Source organism: Citrus sinensis, chromosome 5 (assembly GCF_022201045.2).
Source record: "Citrus sinensis cultivar Valencia sweet orange chromosome 5, DVS_A1.0, whole genome shotgun sequence".
NCBI classification, from domain to species: Eukaryota; Viridiplantae; Streptophyta; class Magnoliopsida; order Sapindales; family Rutaceae; genus Citrus; species Citrus sinensis.
In genome coordinates, this window is record NC_068560.1 from 14,552,793 (window position 1) to 14,566,341 (window position 13,549).

The 13,549-nt window shown below is 33.4% G+C and overlaps 2 protein-coding genes and 1 long non-coding RNA gene across 13 annotated transcripts; all 3 read left to right on the plus strand.

Annotated features, from left to right (window-relative positions):
• The first annotated feature begins 2,050 nt into the window (after window positions 1-2,050).
• LOC102613593 (uncharacterized) lies at window positions 2,051-3,808 on the plus strand. Its single transcript, XR_369357.4, has 2 exons — window positions 2,051-2,663; window positions 3,483-3,808. It is a non-coding gene; the product is annotated as an uncharacterized LOC102613593 (long non-coding RNA).
• A 1,360-nt stretch (window positions 3,809-5,168) lies between these two features.
• LOC102614763 (GPI mannosyltransferase 1) lies at window positions 5,169-8,532 on the plus strand. Of its 3 annotated transcripts, none has more exons than XM_006465721.4 (5): window positions 5,169-5,484; window positions 5,714-5,986; window positions 6,399-6,503; window positions 7,098-7,639; window positions 7,854-8,532. In XM_006465721.4, the coding sequence occupies exons 1-5, from the start codon at window positions 5,406-5,408 to the stop codon at window positions 8,166-8,168; spliced, it is 1,314 nt and encodes a 437-aa protein (XP_006465784.2). In that variant the 5' UTR covers window positions 5,169-5,405; the 3' UTR covers window positions 8,169-8,532. The 3 variants fall into 3 exon arrangements, with proteins under 3 accessions (XP_006465784.2, XP_006465785.2, XP_006465783.2); XM_006465720.4 differs by having other exon boundaries at window positions 5,177-5,484; window positions 6,321-6,503; window positions 7,854-8,475; XM_006465722.4 differs by lacking the exon at window positions 5,714-5,986 and having other exon boundaries at window positions 5,173-5,484; window positions 6,321-6,503; window positions 7,854-8,475.
• A 1,227-nt stretch (window positions 8,533-9,759) lies between these two features.
• Window positions 9,760-13,424, plus strand: LOC102614094 (uncharacterized). 9 transcript variants are annotated; one of them, XM_025101968.2, is made up of 11 exons: window positions 9,761-9,925; window positions 10,052-10,285; window positions 10,378-10,444; window positions 10,586-10,614; window positions 10,705-10,913; window positions 11,420-11,538; window positions 11,865-11,960; window positions 12,039-12,111; window positions 12,327-12,480; window positions 12,774-12,807; window positions 13,042-13,424. In XM_025101968.2, exons 2-11 carry the CDS (start codon window positions 10,076-10,078, stop codon window positions 13,047-13,049), a joined length of 999 nt encoding a protein of 332 aa, XP_024957736.2. In that variant the 5' UTR covers window positions 9,761-9,925; window positions 10,052-10,075; the 3' UTR covers window positions 13,050-13,424. The 9 variants fall into 9 exon arrangements, with proteins under 9 accessions (XP_006465781.2, XP_024957736.2, XP_006465780.2 ...); XM_006465718.4 differs by having other exon boundaries at window positions 9,760-9,925; window positions 10,086-10,285; window positions 12,774-13,424; XM_006465717.4 differs by having other exon boundaries at window positions 12,774-13,424.
• The last annotated feature ends 125 nt before the right edge of the window (window positions 13,425-13,549 follow it).

Below are 13,549 nucleotides of genomic sequence, written 5' to 3' on the forward strand. Positions count from 1 at the left end.
GTTATACATTATATATGAAGGTGGAGCTCTTCCGTACATTGCTTCAAATGATGTGAGTTTTATAGCAGTATAAAAATTTGTGTTGAACTAGTACTTGGCCATAGGTAGCTAACGAACACATTCCTTAGGCTTGTCACCGTCATAAATCTTAAATAATATGCCAAACAATAATTGACCATTTTAGTTTGGCCATTTGTTGCAGGTGGCATGCAAAACTCATAAGAAGTTTGGTGTCGTAAATGTTAAAAAATCCCTGCCCAAAATTGCTAGTGAAAATATGATGATCACTTACTATTGTCTTTCGAAGTCGACGTACCTTGAAAACATTGTCCATAAAGATTTGAGCTACTTCTAATGTGGTATAAGGATACTTGAGTGGAATAAAGTGTGAGTACTTGTTGAGTCGATCAACTGCTATAAATATGACGTTTTACCATGCAAATGGAGAAGTTCTTTTACAAAATCCATAGAAATATCAATTCAAGGACACTCTGATATAGGTAATGATTGAAGTAGGCAAGGCACAACCACTGTTTTATTCTTGTTTCTCTAACAACTATCACATTTGGTAATATATTTGTAGACATGATGGTGGAGACCTTTCCAACAAAAACTTTATTTGATTCTATGGAGCGTCTTTTGAACTTCAGAATGACCTCCACAAGGACCATTATGTGCCTTAAATAAGATTTAAGATCTGAGGAGAGAGTTTGGTCCAACTCACATTTGCCTTTTATAAAGGATTCGATCTTGATCTAGAGTGAAACTAAGTACTGCTTTTGGGTCAGCCTACAAGCTTCTAATTAGCACTATAGGTTGTTGATGAACTTGCCATTCACGCTTCAATTGTTCCAACCAGTCAGAGACTTAAAAGGTTATAGCTAACGCCAACACTTGATCTTAATTTTTTTTTTTTTTAGAAAAGGCATCTGCCATTTTGTTTTCTGAACCACTTCGTTAAATAATCTCAAAATTATAACCTAGCAATTTAGTTAGCCATTTGTGTCGCACAAGTGTAGTAATTCTTTGCTCAAGAAAATATTTCAAACTAAAGTGATCGATTTTTACCTTGAAATGTTGGCCCATAAAGTAAGGTCTCTATTTGGTAATTGCAAACACTAGCCAACAACTCATTTTCCCAAGTTGAGAGGCTAAGATTTTTTTTCAAAAAGAGCCTTATTAATAAAGACGATTAGTTTTCCTTCTTGCATTAGTACTACCCTAATACCGCTTCCACATGCATCACATTCTACCACAAAAACCTTACTAAAGTCAGGCATGGCTAAAACTGGTGTTGTTGTCCCAGCACGCTTTAGTTGTTCAAATGTTTCTGTTGCTGTAATTGTCCATACAAGATTGTCTTTTTTCAGCAAGTCAGTGAGAGGCATACTTATCTTGTCGTAATCTTTAACAAGCCTCTTATATTATCCTGTTATCCCCAAGAAATCTCTTAATGACTTCAGACTTGCAGGTTAAGGCCAAGCTTGCATGCAAATTTGGTAGTATCCAGACCGTAAGTCTAATTTGGAGAAGTATCGACTACCATTAAATTCATCAATCATCAGAATTGAAAATTTATCTTTAATTGTTTCCTTATTGAAAATTTATCTTTATGGTCTTGTGCTCTTGGTGGCGGTAGGCCTTTAGGTTTTGAAGAAAAAACATATTCAAATTGGCTTAGTAATTTCACCAAGTCAGGTTCAAGGCATACCTCAAAGTTCACAGTTCCTAATGTTGAATTTGGGTAGATGGAACATAATTGTGCCATGGCCCCATGATTAGATTGTTGTAATAAATGCTTCACTCGGCTCTACCAATTTAATAAGTCTAGTTGTTGCCCTCCTCCGCACATTTCTCTTTCCTTTTGTCGTAAATTCCATTTTTCATATTTTTAAAATCCCACATTATTAGTCCTAACTTAGCCAGCTGCTCCACAGCAAGCACTAAGTCACACCCATCTAAAGGTAACAATCTCAACTCTAAATATGGTACCTTGTCTGTAATTTTTTGCAAATGACTGAGCTTGTTATTTGTGTTAGGGTGTTCGCAGCTAGGATTTTGCAGATTGGACATCAATCCACGATTTTACGGATTATAAATTTTTAATCAAATCCAATCTACGAAATCCACGAATTGTTGAAATTCAATCCAAATCAAATTCATACATTTACTTGGTTTGTTCTCTTTTACATATGGCGCATACGCATGGTGGTCTTGGATACCTCAGTTGAGATTGTCTGGAGGACCACTATTTAAGCCATGTTTGGTTGGCAGGAGAGGAGGTGGGAGATGAGCTAAATTTAAAATCCTTAACAATTTCTTTTGTTTGGTTGGAATAAACTAACCGGGAATTAATCTCCATATAAATTTAATTTCTGCTATAGTTAGGAATTCAGTTTCTTCTATGAGGGGATGAGAATTCTAATTCCATAACTTAAAAAATATTCAAATTGTCATTTGTAACCATACTATATTTTTAAATTTGTAATTTTACCCTTTCTTAAATTTAAAATATGAAACCCTAAAATATTTTCAGTCTTACGCTTTCTCTCTAACCAACAGCCCCCTCTCCAATTTTTATCCATTTGCATAGCCGCTGCTACCGATTCATAGTTGTTACTGTCAATTCATCTGAAAATAAGAAGAACAAGATGAAAACAATGGTAAATTTTATGATTTCATAGATTTATTTAGTTGTTGATACGTTGATTTTTTTTCATTTGTTGAGTTTATGATTCTGTTTGGTTGCTGAGAAAATTGTGGCTGAGTAATTTTTATTCTATGTGTTTGTTGAAACTAGACTTGATTAATTTCCTTGATTAATTAATTATGGCTGAGTTTATTGAACTAGCCTTGATTCGTTTGTTTGTTGAGTTTATGATTCTATTTAGTTGCTGAGAAATGTTGGCTAAGTTATTATTGTTTCGTTTGTTTATTCAACTAGCTTTGATTAATTGATTATGGGTAAGTTTATTGGAGTAGCATTGATTCGTTTGTTTGTTGAGTGTATGATAATGGGAATTAGTACTGCTAATGTTCATCTTTGAGTTTGTTGATTTTGGTAAGTGTATAATTATTTCAATTAGGTAATGTTTTAAAGAATTTGATGTGCTTTGCTATGTAACAAGTTCTAGTTTTCATTGTGCCAATCATAAATAAATCTATGGCTTCCGGGTAACAAGTTCTAGATTTCTTCCACCGCATTCTTTCAAATTCTATCATTTTGAATTTATGAAATTATATAAACTTATCTCTCTGAGCTTCCCATCTTCAATGTTTCTTCTAATGGATCATTATTATGCTTGATGTGGCAGTTACCTATATAACTTAATCATACTTACTTTTGATTTTAAAATTTATAATGTTGAGTGTGGACCTCCTTCATTGGCAATTATTGTTAGCATGTGATTTAAGCATTTGCATTTCTAAAATTATATAAACTTGTCTCTCTGAGCTTCCCATCTTCAATTTTTCTTCATTAGGAGGGAGATGCCATATGATCCTTTTGAGGAAGCATTTGATACTGTAAATGAGGTGGAATCACTTGGAGGTAGCATGATAACTAGTATAGAAACCTCAAAAGAGTGGAATACATGGAGAACAATTTTAGCACAAGAGATGTATCATCAATGGAGAGCAAGTAGACAGAGCACATGAAAACTCCTTAAAAAAATTGTTATATTTTGTTATTCCATTTGTTGGATTGTAGATGTAATATTTGTTTTTGACTTTGGAGATTTTGTATTTTGATACATCTCTCTTAATGGTTAATTGTGATAATGTGACATCAATGCTTTATTTTATTTTATTACTTTGTCCACATCTCTGTTTTTGGTTTGCCTCAATTAAGATTTAGTGTTCTTTACTGTTAATTTTTTAGGTTATATAATGTGCATTACAGCAAGATTACTAGTGTTGTTCAGTTTTTATTGCTTGATGCTTAAAGCTTCTGGTTTTTATGGTTTAAAAATTATTGCAACTACTTTAGTCTTTAGACTGGAGATGGTGGTTGTGTTTGTGTTATCAGCTTGTAGGCCCAAGTGTTTATGTTTTATGGTTAGTAAAGTTCAGATCTTTATTAGCCTCCTTAATTCAAAAGAAAAAATAAATTATCTTGTGTGCATGCTTTACTTCCTACTCTTTATTGGTTTATTTACTTAGATATTTATTACTTATGATTTTGTCTTCCGTTAGACAGTCTTTAGATTTCTACTTAATTTTTAATTTTTTTAATTTTTTGCATTTTTTTTTAAATTGTCAAAATTTAGAAGTATTTAAGTTTTATAAGGTTATTTTCTGCTGCACCCACACTTGATCTTTGATATTTGATCAATGTTATTAATTAAGTCATATATATATATATATAAAGTTGACATAATTTTTTTTCCTTTTTTTTGGATGTAAGTTTACATCATATTTGATTTATATCATTGATAGTTCAATATTAAGTCAAAGGATAAATTTGTCTAACCAGAAAAATTATAATTCATTTCCTTATGAAATTTTATGTTAAACTAAACAATACAATTTAATTTCTCCATTCTCCTCTTCTCTTTTCTTCTCCCTTCCTCTCCATTTCACTCCTCTCCTTTTCTCTTCTTTCTTCAAACCAAACACCACCTTAGTATGTTATCTTCTAATTTTTACAGGTATGACAGTCAATTGTCCCTTTTTTTCCGGTAAGATATTCCTTATTTAATTCTACCAAATCAAATATTCTCCTTTGGGCGATGGAGGCATTTTATGTAGCTAATATTTTAGATAATTTCTTCATCCACTTCACTTTTGACATGGGGTACCCCACTTACTAACTTGACTATCAGGTGTATCAGGTGTAGGTATCCTCTGACGACTTATTTTAATCGTATAATACTATAAATTTTATTGACACGTGATACTTCATTATTGATCTTTAATTTTTTCCCAAACAAATATAATAAGAAAAAATAATTAAAAATTTTAGGATATATATTTTATAATAAAAATTTAAAAGAAATAATTTTTTAGGATGAAATTTTACAAGAAGATGAATACTTTTAATATATATTTTGTATTTTTTTAAGGGTAGGCTTCGGATCAATCCGATCCGATTTTAATTAATTTCGATCAGGTTTGGATTTGAAGTCAAATCCAATCGAATGAAATTTCTACAATTTTGATTTGATTCGGATCAGATCGGATTCGGGTCAATCCGAATCATCCGATCGGATCTGCACTGTTAAAAAAAAGGGCTGAAAATTAAAAAATCCAAAGCACAATTCTAAACCTAATTCGTAACACTAACCGGTTCACCACTCACGCTCTGACAAAAACAACTCAAACTCGTGAAAATAGCTACGTTGATATTGATATTGAAATCAATACAAGTCAATTTCAGTTTTCTGATTATAAACCAAAATGGGTAAATGAAGAAATCCCATTTCTGTGATGCCGAGCCAGCTCCTGCTTTTTCAAATTTGCCGTCCGTCTCCCTGTCGCAGCTAGGTATCTATCACTCATTTCAATTCTGCAAATATTGCAATTGTTTGAAACATTTTTAGTTTTAATTCTAAGATTCAATCAGCTAAGTTTAACTTAATTTATAGTGCTTGTGAAAATGTGCACAATGATATGCTTGATTTGATAACATTTTGATTTGCCGCATTGGAAATTTCATATTAGTTCTTAATTTGATTGATATTAAGTTAAATTGTTGTTTTATTTTATTTTTCAGCAATGATATCAATAAATATCCGTTCATTGCTCTGGCTCTCAGCCATTTTCCGTGCCATTCTCATTGTTTATGGAGAATGGCAGGACTCCCATATGGAGGTTAGATATACAGATGTGGATTATCTTGTGTTTTCTGATGCTGCCTCCTTGATGGCTTCTGGAGACTCCCCGTACAAAAGAACTACATATCGATATTCACCTTTGCTAGCATTTTTTCTTATTCCAAATTCAATTATTCATCGCTCGTGGGGAAAATTTCTTTTCTCAGCTTCAGGTGCAAAAACTTTCTTACCTTTGTGTAAGCATTATTGTGTTGAGTCTTTTAATTTGTAGCTACCTTGGAATGAAATTACTGGCTGGCAATTATAAGTGGGTGGACAGTGGTAAGTGTTAGCTGGTGTTTACTGAGGACTTAATAATATTACGCTTTCAAAATTTTTCCAAAGTGCAACAATTGAAAACATACCCTTGATGTTTTTCCTTTATATGAGGTATTTGTGGTACTATTGTTGGTAATTGCATAACTTTTATATTTTAGAAAATAAAGCAAATGGCATTTTTGGTTAATTGGGCCCTGATTATAAATTTCTGTTATGTTCACATAACAGATTTACTTGTGGGTGTGTTTATTCATTCCATTTTGAAGCTACGGAAAGTGCCTGAGGATCTATGCATGTATTCTGCAGTGGTGTGGCTCTTCAATCCATTTACCTTCACCATTGGGACCCGGGGGAACTGTGAACCCATTGTTTGTGCCATGATTTTGTGGATCATTATCTGCCTTTTGAAGGGTACATTTCTACTTCCATTTTGACTTTTTCAAATAAATAAAGCTGCTATTATTTCTTTATGTGTTGAAACTATTGTGAACATAGGTAAATCTTTCGATATTTTACTTCCAAGTTTTTAGATTTTCAATTAGTCTGTTGTTTATCTTAACCAAATGTGGCAAATTGAGATTGTTCTTGGTCATGAAATGATGCATGGCTTTCCTAGGCATCAATTGATGTGGTCTGGTATAGGTGGTGAGTTTTGGGTTGATGGCGTTTGTGAGCAGTCAGCCAGTTAGGCAGCAGGTAGAAGTTGGTAACATAGACTTCCACAGAGAGTATAAAATCCATTTTTGAATGGCTAAAGTAGATTTTACACCAAAATGGTGTATTTGATTGAGAGGCTACTTAATTTTAGATATGAGTATTTATATAAATTTGGGAAGTTAGAGGGTGGATTACATGGAGGAATCAGTCTCTTTGATTTCGTTTCCTCTTATTCGTTACGATGCATGTATTATGGTTTGTTTTCCACAAAGAGCTTGACTATTGTGTAATTGTAAGATCCAAAATCATTGACATTGAACAAACTAATGCCTTGTTTCTTGTTCACAGGTAATGTGTTACAAGCTGCATTTTGGTATGGACTTGTTGTCCATTTCAGAATTTATCCGATAATTTATGTGCTTCCTATTATCCTGATACTTGATCCACTTTTCTTCCGATCTGGTTTGAAGCCCAGACTCCAGAATTGGAGCTCTAGACAAGACAAGACTCTTCGAAGTAGTAATAAAGTAACTGATCAGTATGACCTATGGAAAGCACTAAAAACTGTATTTTCAAAAGAAAGAGTAATGTTTGGGCTGGTGTCAGGAGCTGTTTTCCTTTCATGTACTGGTCTTTTTTTCTACTTGTATGGATGGGAGTTCTTACATGAGGCACTACTATATCATCTTACTCGTACAGATCCAAGACATAATTTTTCTATATATTTTTATCACATCTATCTCCATTATGAACATGAGTTCTTGATGGTGGAAAAGCTCATCTCTTTTTTGCCTCAATTTATAGTACAGCTGGTTCTCATTTTCCGCTTCGCTCAAGATCTACCATTTTGCCTCTTTATGCAGACGGTGGCGTTTGTGGCATTCAACAAGGTTCGTTCATCAGAAAATGCACTTCTCTGGTATTAAGATACCTGCTTTGCCCATTAGAATATTAGAAACAGAAGCACACAGGTGATTGCTTCGTAGATTTGTGAGCATCACTCTACAATCCACAGCAACCAACCTACTTTTGACAGTTGAAGAACCTTCTCATAACAAAATCTCTCTGATTTTCACTATGGTGCTGGATTTGTTTCTTTTACAGGTTGTCACGGCACAGTATTTTGTGTGGTTCTTTTGCTTGTTGCCCCTGATACTGCCATGGAGCAATATGAAGCTCAAGTGGGAAGGCTTAAGTTGCATTCTTGTATGGATAGGTGCTCAGCTTCACTGGTTGATGTGGGGATATTTGCTGGAATTTAAGGGTAAAAATGTCTTCTTACAACTCTGGCTCGCAGGCTTACTGTTTCTGGCTGCTAACACATTTGTCCTCATCATGATTACCTGTCGCCATACATACTCTCCGGTCTTTCAACGGTTAGAACACCCAACTTTGAAGAATGCTGAGAAAAACAACTAGTTGAACTAGTTCTTTGTACTTAACTTCGTTCAGGTTCCGAATTTTGGCCGGATTCATTTTCAACATTTACCGGTAATCTTCACCCAAATTTTGAAGGATAGATGCCCCAAAATTTTGTATAGAATTGAGGCAATTCAAAGAAGCAGCGGTTCCGTGTTTTAGCTTCTGGTGTCATTCCATGACTGTATGTCAGTCTGTATGTCTAGAGTGTTGTATACTTCAGTGCTGATTGCATAAGTTTGGAGGCATTTCATACAAGGAATGGTGATGTTATTGAATAGAATGGAAGAAATTGTGTTCTCTTAAATTCCTGTTGTGAACTTCACACCAATATTTTAAATTAATTAAGGTTTAAATAGCTAAAGTCTGTCCAGTTTTTTGTGCTAGCTCTGTGTTTTCTATACAAAGCTAAGAAAAATTGTTAATACAAAGCATTTGAAACCGTGGAATTAAGAGGTTTTTTTTTATACATTTAGGGTGTGTTTGTCACTCGTCATAACATAATGCTATGCAGTTCCATACTTGGTTGCAGCAATTGCTGAATTAAGGTGCATTATAATGTGCTATTAGGCTATTAGCTAAATCTGATATGAGTGCGGCAATTTGCTGCATTAGTCTTTTTTTTTTTTAATTAATTAATTAATTAATTTATTATTATAATAAATGAAAATAGATTTGTAATATATATAATGTTAATTTTTATTTTTCTTTTATTTTTGCATTATAATTATTAATATAAATTAGAAATTAATAATTTATTTTTAATAACATTATATTGTATTTTTATTTTAATTATATTATAAATATAACAAATAATGTATTATTTAATTATATAATAAAAATTAATATATAAAAATTGATTATTATTTAATAAATAAATATAACTATAGTATATACTTAAATAATAAATAAATTTAATTTAATTATATTAGAATAATTAATATTATAAAATTAGTTATTTTTAAATAATCTAATATAACCAATAATAAATATTTAAATATTAATAAATTTAAATATTGTTAATTTAATATTAATAGTAATATAAAATATTATTACATGTATTACATCACATATTGCACCAAACATGATATTTTATTATAGCTTAATACACCTTAATGCAATACACCATAATACAAAACAACTAATGCAATAATATAATTTTACTTTCAGAAAAAGTCCCATTTGCAAAGACAAAATTCTTATAAATTTGTATTTTGACCCTCTCATGTCTAAAATATGTTAAATAGTAATGTTCATTGTATTTATAAGATAAAGATGTTAAAAAACATGATATGGTTTATTTCGCTAAAAATAATTTGCAAGATACTAAAAGACAAATTTTTTTAAAAAAAATTGCACATGTTCTGTAATTATTGGGAAAAAAATCTAATAAAAATTATACTAAAACAAGTTTTCAGATACAGTTCGTTTGGTACTTTCATTTTCAAATTTTAGTTTTAAAGCAAACTACGAAATACATTTTCATTTTCATTTTCAAAAACGGTATTTGAAAATTACGTTATCAAATTATGATGTCACGTTATGATTTGATAAGTGAGCGCATATCACTATCATTCATACGCCCACACAATGACAAAGTGTATATTAACCTTTTCTAATATGAACTCAAACTCGAACTCAAACTTGAATTTCAAAGAAACTTGAAATTCAATCGCCCATCAACTGACCGCCTCATGCTCCCAAGTCACAGCAGCTGCTTCCGTTAGCCACCTGAAAATTGAAAACCACCCAACCAGGTGCAAAATCGCCCGTTAATATAGATTGCAAATTTTTTATTTTTTAATCTGGTTTTAGTAACAGTCCTCCTCAGGTTAATTTTACTTTCACTTACCCGATTATTTAATTTTAATTCAATTTAATAGGATTGATTGTGGGGTTTAATTGAAATGCTGCTAGTTATGAAAGAGTTGAAAGCGGTAATCCATTTTGTATGCTCAGTGGAGTTCTGGAGAATGGCATTGCTCTGGCCTGTTTCCCTTCTGACGTCACACTTCCAATTGTTATTTCAAAATCTGTTTCCTCGGAAATCTAATCCGTATAAACGCTGTGTTCCTCCAATTACTGGAATTAAGAGGCCTGTTTGTATTGTTACGGGTGTAAGCCATCTTCATTTTTCCGTGTGTGTGTAAATTTATGTATGTACTAGTTCTTCCTAACCCGCATATTTTTATGTAACTTTATACTGCAGGCTACATCTGGCCTGGGTGCAGCTGCGGCTTATGCTCTTTCGAGGGAAGGTTTTCACGTTGTTCTCGGTACTATCCCTTTAATGAATGGCCTGATTGGTTGTTCTTTAGTCAGAATTGCATAAAATGTTTCTTCCATTGTAGAGCAAAGAAATTTTCCTTTCATGTTACAAGTTTTTTATTTGCTGAAATTTTCTATCATGTCTGCAGTCGGGCGTTCGTCCCATTTATTATCAGAGGTACTTCTAAAGGAATATGTTTATCCTTCTTATACTTGTTTCCCTAATATGCACGTCTGATTGTGCTTGTTGCTGTTGGCTGTATAACAGACTATGGCAGACATAACTAGTCGGAATAAAGATGCCTGTCTTGAAGCTTTTCAGGTCGACCTGTCTTCATTCCAGTCAGTCTTGAAGTTCAAAGACTCACTTCAACAGTGGCTTTTGGATTCGGATATGCATTTGTCTATCCAACTCTTGATTAACAATGCTGGGATATTGGCAACATCGTCTCGACTTACACCTGAAGGCTATGATCAGTAATTATCTTGATAATTTTCTATTAATTGGAAGCTGAACTTCATTACTGGAAATAGCAGTCCATGTTCATATTATCCTGTGCAAATTTTAGCATTCACACTTGCCATGTGGTGCCAACTACCAAGTTCTACAAGTTCCAGCATGCTGATTTTTCTTTTGACAACATAGATTTATACATAAGATTTTTATGCGAGTTTCTGTGACTTATGTTACTTGTAATACTAGTGCCGCAAAAGCCAACATTAGGCAGCTCAATATCTCTTTATAGTCATGCAATTTAAATCCTCCAAAAGTGCATCGGGCTCTTGTGCTGTGTTTTTCCATCCTCACTGCTTATTTTTCTGTTATGTGTATGGTATGCTTCTTTGGTCTCTTGCATGTTGCATTAGGTGGCGTCAGTTTTATTCTGAAATGAAATATATTGTATCCTTGTGGTGGTTGGTAGCACTGGCACATCTGGATTCCTACTCCAAGATTTGTGATCCATTTTTTCGTCATTTCCCAGGATGATGAGTACAAACTACATTGGTGCTTTCTTTCTGACTAAACTTCTATTACCGCTTCTCAAGAACAGCCCTGTTCCTTCTAGGATAGTGAATGTTACATCCTTCACTCATCGAAACGGTGAGTGCTACCAATCTTTTGTACATGAGGCATTTGTTCTTTAAACAGAGTGGTTCAACGTTTGATCTTTTTCTCCATAAAATCTTCATTGGAGTAGGATTTATATGCCTGTGCCTGATTTTCATGTAAAAGTTGAAAGTTTTTTAATCATTTAATCCTTCTGGATGGAGCTTGACTTGCATCTCAATTGTTAAGCAGGGAAATTAAATGGGTAAAAAGTTCCACAATGAGAAGCCTTGCATTACCATCCATTATTACATTTTCTATTTTGAACCATATTTTTTCTTTTAGTTGAATGCCATTGCATTAACTCTTTTTTACTTTAGTGTTTAATGCACAGGTCAACAATGAGACCATCACTGGGAAGTTCTTCCTGAGATCAAAATGTTATCCATGTGCTCGTATCTATGAGTATTCCAAATGTAATTAATGCCTCATAAAATTTTCATATTTTTCTCTTATCTCGGTTCTAACGATCTTATCATTTTGTGTTGTAACAGTATATTTACTTATTTTCTCATATGAGCTTCACCGAAATCTTGGTTTGGATAAATCTCGTCATGTATCAGTCATGTATGTGTTTGCATCTTTTTTTACCCGTCATAATAACATCATGTTTGAAGTGGAAGCTACCTATAGGCATGTCAAACATCCTCACACATTTGGCATCATTTTTATATTTATGCAAAACTTTATTCCCTTGTTTTATCCTAAGGGAAGTAGGTTCGTTAAATGATCGTCTCTGCTTGACTTGATAGTTTTGTTTTTGGTTTTATTCAACACTGCAGAGCTGCAGATCCTGGTGTAGTAAAAACGAACATCATGCGAGAAGTTCCTTCATTTCTCTCTCTTATGGCATTCACTGTATTGAAGCTTCTGGGCCTTTTGCAGTCACCTGAAAAGGGGATCAATTCTGTTCTCGATGCTGCTCTTGCCCCTCCAGTAATTTTTCCTTGCTTAAATTTTCATTTGTGCATATAACTAATCTGGTCCATTGTACTTGCTTTTTTCTATAATAACTCTGCTACCCACACTTTCTGTGAAATTGATGGTATGTGAACTGTGTAAAGCATAATATTTCTCTTTATCATTTTTAAAATTCTATTCCCTTCAAATAAATCTGTCGTCACAGAGGATTGAACAAGCTGTCTTAGAAATTAAATATTTAGAAGTCTAAGCTATTTATTAATTTGAATGTGTTGGTTCTGAGATAACCAATTGTTTGTTCATTTCAGGAAACATCTGGAGTATACTTTTTTGGTGGAAAGGGTAGGACTGTAAACTCCTCTGCCCTTTCCTTCAACTCCAAACTTGCAGGGGAACTTTGGACCACTTCATGCAATCTCTTTATAAATTCACAGCTTGCGTGCAGGGATTTATCAAATTAAATATAAAACTACTCATCCCTGGGACGGGATATTAGGTGTTGGCCGAGATGTGGACGTAAAGTCTCCATGGTTCCTTGATTGGCTATTGATATTATTGATGTTTTGTCAAATGCAGAATGGTGACTGTTTCGGAGCCTGCGAAAGTTAAGCATATATGGAGGGGAAAGGGGCTAAGAGAGACACAATCCCTTTGCCATATGGTGTAAAAATACCAGCCTTCTTATATGCGGTGATCTCCATGGATAGAGCAAATACGGTATTACTTGGGAGCTCTAGCATTATTCGGAATAAGAACTGCAAAATATTAAGACACGTTCAAAACATGATGATTGCTGCGGGAAACGTCCCTATGAGTTCACGGATGTTTTCATTTTTTGTATCCACAGATCCATGGATCGAAGATCAGGACGCTGTTTGTGATGATTCTTGCAATTTCGTATACCAGTAAAGTAATTGGTTCTTCCAAATGAAATAAATTTGATAAAGCAATTGGAATAACTTGGTATATTACTGCACTGTTTTAAGTCAAGCGAACTTAGCTAAGTCAATTGACCTCCTTCAAGCAACAGTTTAATTTTAGAACCTTGTAAGCAAGCAGCTGCTGCAATAAAGGGACTCAAAAA